The sequence below is a fragment of the Tupaia chinensis genome, unplaced genomic scaffold (genome assembly GCF_000334495.1).
Source record: "Tupaia chinensis unplaced genomic scaffold, TupChi_1.0 Scaffold000063_1, whole genome shotgun sequence".
Classification (NCBI taxonomy): domain Eukaryota; kingdom Metazoa; phylum Chordata; class Mammalia; order Scandentia; family Tupaiidae; genus Tupaia; species Tupaia belangeri.
The window spans coordinates 490,434-501,722 of record NW_006159521.1 but is presented as its reverse complement, the minus strand read 5'-3'; the positions used below and the strand labels follow the sequence as shown (position 1 = coordinate 501,722).

The following is an 11,289-nucleotide window of genomic DNA, read 5'->3' as shown; positions in this document are numbered from 1 at the left end:
GTAATGTAACCATTACAATATTTACTGGTCCCTACAGCTGATTTTTTTTTTTTTTTTGAGAGTTTTTTTGCTATAGGGCATGTGCACTCACCAGAAAGACAAAGACAGAAAGTGAGAAATCCCCCCTCGGGGGGAGGGGTGGCCACACCACAATCCCTTCTCCTCCATTCTCCTCTCAGGATCTTGGACATGCACGCACACACGCCTGGCATGAGTTTAAGCCACTGGGTTCAGAACTTGAACCGGGGTTGACTACATGGGAGTCCAGCGACATAGCTGTTATGCCAACTGCTGGTCCCCCTACTGCTGATTTTTAAACACCAGTCCAGGATGAGGTTCTCACCACTCCTAGCAAATCAGAAAATAAGGACCACGTAGTGTGTTGTTCATGAAGCTGTATTATAAAGAATATATTCTGTAGGACCAACAGATGGAGTAATGGTTTACATCGCTGGACTCCCATGTAGTCGACTGCAGTTCTAGTCCTGGACCCTGCAGCTTGAAACTCACACCGGCCGCATGTACATTCATGACAAAAATCCCAAGGAAAGAATGGAGAAGGGGTTATAGCATGGCCATCCCCCTGGGGGTGATTTCTTGCTTTCTGTCTCTCTGGTGAGCGCACACGCCCTATAGCAAAACAAATCTGAAAAAAAAAAAAAAAAGAATATATTCTGGGTCAGCCAGTGGCAAGGTGATTAAGGTTCCTGGATCCCGCATGGCCATTTACATAGTTTGAATCCCAGACCCAGTGGCTTGCAAAACGTGTCAGGTATATGTCCAAAATCCTGAAAGGAGAAATTGGGAAGAAGGGATTGCAGCCTGACCATTCTACCCTGGGAAGTGCTTTCTCATTTTCTCTCTCTCTCTCTCTCCGATGAGTGCACATGTCCCCCAGTAAATTATGAAAAAAATGTATTCTGAAATGAGTTCCTTCCCAATTGTTTTAATTTTTCAAAGGATTATTTTATTGAACTTTATTTAATTTATTTATTTCAATTTGACCAGAGAGGGACAGAATGTGTGTGTGTGTGGGGGGGGGGGTGGAGTGAGAAAGCAAGTTGCCAGGTCTGGGACTCGACCAGCGCTCCTAACCACCACACTCCTGCTGGCTTCTCCCCACCCCAATTGTTTTTAAATGATCTTTTAGGGGCCTGCAGGTGGCATGGTGGATAAGGGCATTGGACTCCCACATGGCTGACCACAGTTCGAGTCCCAGACCTGGCGGCTTTCTTACTTTTCCTCTCTCGTCAAATTAAAATAAATAAATAAAATAAAATAAAGTTAAATAAAATAATTCTTTTAAAAAAAGTTCTTTGTCCCAGCTGTGGTTGAATGTGCTAGATTCTGTCGCATGGCTGTCTGAGACCACATGGGAGGCCCGCTTTGATTCCTGGCCTACCCTAAAAGCTGGGCATGCCGTCACCTGTAGTCCCAGCTACTTGGGAGCCTGAGGCAGGAGGGTCCATTCAGTGAAAGTGTTACTTTTTTAAAAAGTTTTTTAAAAGCCTCTGTTAAAAAATATTTCTAGAGCCTGAACTCAGCACTTAAGAGTCCACTGTGGTGCATGATTTTGCCTGGACTCATGGCCTGGGTAGCCCGGCCACGCCTCCTCACCTCTCCTGCACCCTCTCCCCCAGTTTGGGATGAACGCGCTCCTCCTGTCTGCCTGGTTTGGCCACTTGCGGATCCTCCAGATCCTGGTTAACGCAGGGGCCAAGGTCCACTGTGAGAACAAGGTAAGGCCCCACTGGTAGCCCCTGACACTCTGCTGTCCTGTCCCCTCCACTCCCTCTTCCCCTAGATGCACAGATCTGCCCCCACCTCTGCATCCCCTGCCCTCGCTGTCCCCTCCCTGGCCCTGCCTGTCTGACTTGCCCCTGCCCTCTAGAGGCTGAGCTAGACCCTGCAACGTGGGGACCTCCAGCTGCTTCTCCTGGGGCTTGGGAGTGGGGCTGGGGTGCTTCCAGCTCTTTCATCAAAAATGAACAGGGAGTGATTTCTCACTTCCCTCTCATTGTCTCTGTCTCCCCTGAGAGAGCAGGTGCCCTTTGGCAGAAACAAACAAAAAACACACACACAAAAAAAAAACCCTCCAAAAAAAAAAAAAAGAATGAAAGCACCTAGCCCTGTGGCCTGCTAGAGGAATCAGAGTAACACCCTCAGGGGTAGCCAGGAAGGGTAAGTGAGAGGGAGGCGGGGCCTTCTCTGCCCTCTTGCCTCCCTTGGGGTCAGCGCAGAGCACCTTGTTTTGCAGCCCTGGGACCCTGGGCGCCTGCCTTTACCACCTGGGCTTTGGTTGCCCTTTTGGAAATGGGGATGCCCTTTTGTAGATAGTGCCTACCTTGGATCTGGGGGAGACGCTCAGACACTGGCACATGAGGGACCCTGGCACCCCTCGCCGCTCGCTGGTGTGTGCTGTGGTGTAAGGGAGGTGCACCCTCCAAGGGGGCACACCTCTTAGGGTGTCTGTGGCCCTCAGGAAAATGCAAACATTTCTGGGCCAGACGGCTTCAGCCATTCTCAGTCTGGATCCTGGGAGCGAATTCAGTGAATCTATGAACTTGGATTGGACAAAAGTTGCTATTGGTTGTCACTAACTTCCACTTAAAATTTTAGCATTTTTTTCGATGACGAACATAGGGAGTATTAGGACTGTTACAGGAAGAGGGCATCCAGACCCAGCCACATTTATCGGAGCTTTATTGATTAAGCCAGTGGCGTATGGGGGACTCATGTCTCTCAGAACCCCGAGGCAAGGGGAGGGGTGCTTATAAAGGCAAAAATCACTTTTCCAGATGTGGCAATCACAAGAACAGAGAGCAGGGAGCTTGGAAGGGCAGGGGGTAGGTTTTCACAATGTAAAAGCAAAAGCCAGTTATAGAAGCAAAACAAACAGGTTAGTCATTTCTAAGGTCATGCGCCATTCCTACCTAAACACGGAGGAATCTTCATGGTCTTCATGGCTCAGGGCAAGGGGTCTGGTGATGATTCCGTCCCTCAGGAGCATCTTAGGGTAGGGAGTCTCGGGTTACTTAGCAAAGAGAGCCGGAATGTCAGTCACTTTGTTTACTCTAGGCAAAAGGAGAAAGCAAGTTTCCAACGTAGAGAGGAGTTCAAAATGGAGGTGGCCCTGCTTCACTGCTTCAGTACCTGCGACTTTGTCACTAACGGAAAGTGTAGCTGTTTTCAGATCATATTGAAGTTTTTGGAGTTATCACAAAATACTCCTTACACTCATTATTACTTTGAAATGATGGTGGCTATTAGATCCTTTTTTTTTTTTTTTGCTATAGGGCACAAGAGAAAAACAGAGAGATGGAATGTGAGAAACCACCCCCCTGGGGGGGATGGCCACAACGCAATCCCTTCTCTTCCATTCCCCTCTTGGGATTTTGGGCATGTATCCACATGCGGCCAGCTTGAGTTTTAAGCCACTGGGTCCGGGACTTGAACCATGGTCGACTACGTGGGACTCCACTGATCCCATGATCTTATTTATTACTTTTTTAAAGAAAGATTTCTCTGTGCTTGCCAGAGAACCAGAGAGAGACATAGAGTCAGAAATTACCCCTGGGGTGGGGGGGTGCCATGCTGCAATCCCTACTCCTCCATTCTCTTCTCAGGATTCTGGGCACACATGCGCACACACCCAGAGTGAGTTTCACGTCGTTGGGTTTGGGACTTGAACCATGGTGGGCCATGTGTGAGTCCAGCACTTTAACCACTATGCCACCTGCTGGCCCCAGTTCTTGTTTAATGGATCAATAAAGAAACACATGTTATGACTAAAAACTAAGATTTGAGTATTTTGATAACTTTTAATGTAATTGGTTTTCTTTTATGGTAGGCAGAATAATGGCTACCATAAAATGATGGCTACCCTTATTCTACCATAATTAGGATGTCCATATCCGAATTCCGGGAACCTGTGAACCCTACAACCTAACATGGCCAAAGGGGAGACGCTCAGACACTGGCACATGAGGGACCCTTTTAGCTTAGTGTCACTAAGCTGAAGACCTTGGGGTGGGGAAGTGGGAGAGGGTTCTGGGTTATCTACCTGGGCTCAGTGGAATTGCAGGGGTCCTTATAGGGCGACAAGTCAGAGAGAGCTGATGAAGGAGACAGAGGGTGGAGTGGTGTGGCCATGAGCCAAGGATTCAGGCAGCCTCTGTGAGCTGGAGAAGACCAGGAATGGGTTTTCCCGGAGAGCCCGCAGAAGAGGCCAATCCTCCCTGCCTGTCCCCCAACCTCCTGCCAACCCATTTTAGACTTCCAGTCCCCAGAACCGTAAGAGAATACATTTGCGCAGTTTATGCCACTAAGCCGATGGGAATTTGTATTTGTTATAGCAGCAATAGGAAACTAATACACCTTTGTTAGCCTGTGTCTTTGATTAAGATTTTTTTCTTAAATAGTTTATCTTATGCATGTAAGGAAACATTAGTCACAGGTCCATGGGCTTCTCTAGATGCCAAGAAGGGCCATGGCATGTTGATCTGTCTTACACCATCGCTGGGCTCTCGTTGACAGTGGTGGGAATGTCCGACAGCTCCTGTGTCACGGCCATGGGATCTGAACTGCAGTGTGGGTGTGAGGGCCATCAGGAGAGTGCTCTGTGCAGACACCAGGCTCATGGTCAGGTTCCCCCTGTCTAGTCTTGCCTGCCTGGCCTGACCTGGTGTTGGAGGAGCTCAGTGGCCCAGAGGAATCCAGGAGCTGTCTCTGCGGATCCATTTGCTATAAATGCAGAGCTGCGAATAAGCCTCAGTGCTCCAGAATGAGGGTCTTGGGTGAATTTGGAGGGTGGGGCTCTGAGTAATGGGCTCCTCTATTTATTTATTTATTTTTTTTGGAGAGGTTTTTGCTATAGGGCGCGTGCACTCGCCAGAAAGACAGAGAGAGACAGAGAGACAGAAAGCGAAAAATCACCCCCCAAGGGGGATGACCACGCCGCAATCCCTTCTCCTCTATTCTCCTCTTGGGATCCTGGGCACACATGCACATGTGTCCGGCATGAGTTTAAGCCACCGGGTCCGGGACTCGAACCACGGGAGTTCAGCAACATAGCCATTACGTTAACTGTTGGTCCTGATGGGCTTCTCTATTATGCAGATCCCATCTATATTATTTTCTGTTTGTATTGGCAACAAATCACCCTAAAAAGTAGTGGCTTAATGTAACAATACTTCATTAATTTTCACAACTTTGTGGTTGGCCAGACCCTTCTGACTTTGCCTGGACAAACCCACAAGGTCGCAGGCAGTGGGTGGGGAGTCTCACACATCCGAGGCAGGAAGGTGGGGCTGTCTGGGACAGCGCGATCCGTTTCTCCCAGTGGCCATAGACTCTCGTGGAGGCCAGCCTGGCCTTCCTTCAGCTGCCTCAAAGCAGCAAAAGGCCGGGGTGGAAGTGGCGTGGCCTCTAGAGGCAAAGGCTAGAAAGTCACATTATATCACTTCCGCCTCACTCTGCTGGTCACAGCCCATCGTGGGACCAGTGATATTCATGGGACGACAATCCTGGACACCCCCGTGATGAGAAGAGTGGCACAGCTAACCTGTAGTGCGGGCGCTGGACGCCCTGTGACCGCCTTCAGGTTTGGACCCTGGCTCTGCCCGAAAGCACGCTGGATGTGTACGCATGCTCCCAGCGAGCTCCGGGGCAGGGGCAGGGGGTTGTGGGGTGATAGGCCCTGTCAGGGTGCTTCTGTCTCTCTTTTTCTCTCTCGTGATTGTATGTGCTTGCTCATGAATAAAATAAAGCTTAAAAAGAGGAGTAGCGCCATCCTGGGGTGAGTCACAGCCATCTTGGCAAACAGTCAACCCCGCTTCCTTTTGTGAAATATTTTTGCCATAGGGCATGTGTGCTCACCAGAGAGAGACAGAAAGAGGAAGTGAGAAATCACCCCCCGCCAGGGGGAATGGCCACACGCAGACCCTTCTCCTCCGTTCTCCTCCCTGGACTTTGTGCACGCACGCGCATGTACCAGGTGTGTTTCTCAAGCTGCTGGGTCTGACACTCGAACCACAGGGCTGGCCGTAGGGGACCCAGCACCTTAACCTCCACGCCACCTGCTGGCCCCACACCACTCTCCCTGTCAAGCCCTTGCTCACGGCTCTCCCCAAGATGTGCTCTCACCTGTAGGCAGAGCCATGAGCAGGCCGGTGCCGGTGCTGGGCCACAGTCTTGACCCCTGCCCGGCAGCCTCCCTGTCCCCCGCTGTGTGTCTGACTGCCGTGCCAGGCACTGATGATATTGCAAGGTTTACTAAATGATAGCTATTTCAGAAAATCCAGGGTTGCCATGAATATCCCCCAATGCATTTAGTCACCTTGCCTCTAGGCTCCCCAGCCTTGTGACAACTTCTCAGGCTCACCTTGTTTTCCTGACCTTCACATTTTGAAAAGTAGCTCAGGATTCTGTGGGATGTCCTTCACCTGAGTTTGCCCTGTATTTCCCCCGTCGTGAGCCTGGGGTTATGGAATCGGGGAAGAACACGCCGAGGGAGGGCCCTCTGGTCCCCTCACGTCAGGGTACGGGATACCGACCTGGCCTGTCCCAGTGGGCCTGCCAGGTCTCTGCTCCGGAAGCGGGCCTCCGTACTCCATTGTTAGAAACTCTGTGGTTTTAATTTGCATTTCAATGATGAGTGATGCCGCAGAGCTTTTTATGCGCCTATTTCCACGTTCACTGGAAATCGTACACTCGCAGTGCCACTCGGTATATCACTTCTGGTACGATTTTCTTCTCTTTTTCTAAAGAACTACTTATTTAATTTTATTACTATTATGTTTTAACTTTTTATAGGGCACATACAGTTACCAGGGAGACACACACACACACACAGAGAGAGAGAGAGAGAATGAAACCAGCTCTCAGGTCTAGGACTCAAATCACAGGGGGCCATTTAGGAATCCAACGCCTTAACCATTGCGCCACCTGCTGGTCCCATTTCAACACAATTTCCAACAGGTACACGAGACAGGCTTTGCATGAGGTGATTCTGCCCTACCGTAGGCTATAGTACGTGTTCTGAGTATGTTTCAAGTAGCTATGCTAAACTGTGATGTTGGTAGGCTAGACAAAGCAAACGCATTTTTAAAAATTGCCAAAGTGGGGACCAGTAGATGGCGTAATGATTACATCATTGGACTCCCATGTAGTTGACTGCAGTTCTAGTCCTAGATGTGGCAGCTTAAAACTCATGTCAGGCGCGTGTGTGTGCGTGCCCAAAATCCTGAGAGGGGAATGGAGGAGAAAGGAGTGAGGCGTGGCCAACCTCCCTGGGTGTGATTTCTCGCTCTCTGTCTCTATCTCTCTTTGTCTCTCCAGTGAGTGCATGCTCCCTATACCAAAAATCTCTCTCTCAAAATAAAAAATTGTCAAAGTGGGGGTCAGCAGGTGGCATGATGGTTGAGGTGCTGGACTCCCACATGACCAACTGCAGTTCAAGTCCTGGACCTGGTGACTAAAACTCAAGCTGGGAGCATGTGCGTGTGTGCCAAAAATCCCAAGAGGAGAAGGGGTTACCATGTGACCGCCCCCTTGGGGATAATTTCTCAATTTTCCTCTCTCTCTGTCTCCAGCAAGCACATGTGCCCTAATAGCAAAAATCTCTCTAAAGAAAAAAAAACTGCTGAAGGGCATGTGCTTTTGCTAGAGAGAGAATGAGGGAGAGAGAGAAAATACCCCCAAATAGCTCATGTGGGATCTGGCTCCCAAGGTGCAGCTCCTTACTGTGCGAAGGAACCAGCCCTAAATGCATTCTGATTAATGATATATATTTTTAAAATTTAAAATAATAATTATTTTATTTATTTATTCATTTATTTCATTTTTTTTTTATTTTGACCAGAGAGGGACAGAGCAAGAGAGGAAGAGAGAGAGAGGGAAAGAAAGAGCAAGCCTCCAGGTCCAGGACTTGAACCATGGTCGGCTATGTGGGAGTCCAGCGTCCTTAACCATCACGCCACCTGCTGGCCCCCGACTAATGATATTTTTAATTCACGATGGTTTATTGGGATATAACCCCATCATACATTGAGGAACATCTGTATCCTGGGTCCAGTTTTTTAATTGGATTAAAAATTGATGTGATTTTTTTTAACATTTTGGATACTTTTCAAAGTAACCAAACATCAATGCATTTTTCTCTAAATACTTAAGTAAATATTAAGTATTTAGAGTTTAATTTCTTTCACTAGAGTTTAATTTCTTTCTTTTTTTTTTCATAATTTGCTATAGGTTGCATGTATTTGCCAGAGAGACACACAGAGAGAAGGAGAGAGAAAGGATTCCCCAGGGAGGGTGGTCATGGTGCAAGGCCTTCCCCTCCATTCTTTTTTTTTTTTTTTTGGAGAGATTTTCACTGTAGGGCGCGTGCGCTCGCCAGACAGACAGAGACAGAGAGACAGAAAGCGAGAAATCACCCCCCAGGGGGGATGGTCACGCCGCAATCCCTTCTCCTCCATTCTCCTCTCGGAATCTTAGGCACGCATGCACACGCGCCCGGCGTGAGTTTTAAACCACCGGGTCCGGGACACGAACCGCGGTCGACTACGTGGGAATCTAGTGACATAGCCATTACGCTAACTGCTGGTTCCCCCCCTCCATTCTTCTCTTGGGATTTGGGGCACACGCGCACACGTGCCTAGTATGTCTTCCAAACTGCCGGGTCCGGCACTCCCTGTGCAGTCCACCATGGGGATCCAGCTGCCCAACCCCTACACACCTGCTCCGTTTCTTCACCTACAATGAGATGCACAAATCTCAATTTCATATCACTGAGGTTTGACCACTGTCACGGCATGGAAGATTTTTCTGTTGATTCTTATGACCCATTGACGGGTTGCAGTTTGCTGTCTGAAAAACTGTGTCCCAAATAACTGGCCTAACCCAAGGTGAGAGTAGAAGCTCTGGGTCACAGACAGGACTTGCAAGCCCCCCTCATCTAAATGTTGCTTCTGGGCTCAAGGGACCTTCTTCCTAAACTGCCCGCTCGCCCCAGCCCAGGCCACTCTGCTCTGGTGCCAGCAGCCTAGATCTGCTCTCAGCCCTCCCTGGAAGGTCCAGTCCCCTCCTAGTGACATTCACTGGGCACTTAGTCACCTGCTCCTTTATTTCTAGCTGACGTAAGGGAGGCAAATACCTAGAACCTTCTTTTTATTAAACAATTTTTTTACTTGATTTTATTATTATTATTATTATTTTCATTTGCTTTAGGACACATGCTCTCACGAGAGAGAGAGAAAGAGAGAGAGAGAAAGCAAGCTGCCGAGTCCGGACTCGAACTGCTGTCAGCCGTGTGGGAGTTCACCGCCTTAACTACCACACCACCTGCTGACCCCAGAACCTAATTTTTTTAATTCTCAGAGGGCACAGGTTCTTGCCAAAGACAGAGTGCAGGAGAGAGCAAAAGCACCCCCACAGGGTGGTGATGCTACAATTTCTTCTCGTTTCTCCATCTTGGGCTTTGGGGCATGCATACACATGTGCCCGGTGTGTTTTTCAAGCTGCTGGGCCAGGATTTGAACCACAGGTCAGCCATGTGGGAGTTGGTTCTTAACCTCCAGGCTGTGGACTGGCCCTAGAACCTTCTTATACTGTGCTGTGGGATGTTCTGGAGACAGCGCTCCTTACGTTAGGGGTCGTTCTTGTCTGTAAAATACCGTCTCCGGAGGCGATGCTGTCCAGTCCTCTCGAGTTCCGACTGAGGCTGTCAGGGGTCGGCTCCTCATTTGACCTGTGTGACAATGGGGGCTGAGAGGTAGCAATGCCTGGCCTGGGACCACCGGGGCTGGGATTTGAACCCTGGCATCCTTATTCTCACCAGCTGGGCTGAGGCTGAGGGGTACCCAAGGGGGTTATCCCCAGGGCCCATTCATCACATCACCGTGGGGACAGGCAGTGTGTGAGGAGGGCCTCCCTTCGCAGACTGCAGGCCCCCTCGCCCCACCCCCACTCCACCCCCGGCTTTCGCAGGACGGCCTGACCCTGCTGCACTGCGCAGCCCAGAAGGGCCACGTGCCCGTGCTGGCATTCACCATGGAGGACCTGGAGGACGTGGCCCTGGACCGTGCAGACAAGGTACGAGGCTGCCCACACTCCCCGGGGCTGGCTCTGGGGTCGCTCCGCCCAGAGTGTGGACTGTCCTCCGTGCGCCATTGAGCTGTGGCAGGCGGGACCCACCTGGGTCAGCTGCTGGTCTGGAAGAGGCGGAGGCACAGAGCAGGGTGTGGGCAGAGAGAGCCAGGCCCTCAGAGCCCAGGCAAGCAGCAGACAGGTGGAGAAGCAGTCGCTGCCTTCTGCTCCCTGGAGGAGGTGGCATTTGAGAACAAAGTAGATTTGTGGGTAACTCCAGGGAGCAGGGTGGGGTGGGGAACACCGGTCAGGAGCGAGCAGTTTGTTGGAGCTGTAGAGGTGGGCGGCCCTTTGGGTGAGAGTTCCGATGAATGGAATCTTTGGAGGGGAAGTAGGGATGGGGGCCCCTCGCAGAGATCCCCATTATGCAATAGGACAGCAGGGAGTCACCCAAGGACTTCAGCAGGGGCGGGACCCCATCAGGTGACTGGACGGGAACTGGATGGCTATGTGAGCCCAGCGTGGGGCAAACAGGCCTGGAGCGCAGGGCGGGTGCCCACCAGCAGGGCGAGCAGGGCTTATCTCCTTCTCCCGGCCAGCGGCCAGCTGGGAAGGACGGCGTTTCACAGGGCAGCCGAGCACGGGCAGCTGGACGCGCTGGACTTCCTCGTGGGCTCCGGCTGTGACCACAGTGTCAAAGACAAGGTACTGAGGCTCTGAGCTCCTGGCCAGGGTGCACCCCTCCTGTCCCTCCCCTTGACTCTGGTTGTGCAAGACCGGAGCACGTCTAATGTCCATCCCAGTGGGCATCTTACAGCCCACGCCTCCAGGCTGGGGATACAGAAGTGCCCGAGACGCGGTTTCTTTCCCAGAGAAGCCCATGCCACCCCCAGTAAAGAGTGCGATCCGGCATGGCCAGGAGGGCCAGTCTGATTGGCTGCCCAAGCGGCCTGGGGGGGGGGCGTGAGCAGGATCCCACTGACCTGAGAAGGGGAGAGGGATGGGGGCAGATGGCCTAGCCTGCAAACGCCAGCCAATGGCCTCCCGCCAGTCACTCAGCAAAATGTGGTGGCAAATTCTTCCAATGGAGGGACGGATTTCATTATTCGTCTTTTGACTGGCCCGGTAGAGGGAGTTCTGATTGTAAGGTCCTGGCAGAGCTCACAGACATGCACCACAGGGTCTCAGAATGGCCAGGTGCAT

At 50.9% G+C, this 11,289-nt stretch overlaps 1 protein-coding gene across 1 annotated transcript in view; it reads left to right on the top strand.

Moving 5' to 3' along the window:
• Positions 1 to 11,289, top strand: part of ANKDD1A (ankyrin repeat and death domain containing 1A) — a 39,135-nt gene that overhangs the window by 6,395 nt on the left and 21,451 nt on the right. The window contains exons 5-7 of the mRNA XM_027766071.1: positions 1,641 to 1,739; positions 9,988 to 10,092; positions 10,693 to 10,791. Of these exons, the coding sequence (XP_027621872.1) occupies positions 1,641 to 1,739; positions 9,988 to 10,092; positions 10,693 to 10,791 (303 nt within the window). The remainder of the gene's footprint in view (positions 1 to 1,640; positions 1,740 to 9,987; positions 10,093 to 10,692; positions 10,792 to 11,289) is intronic.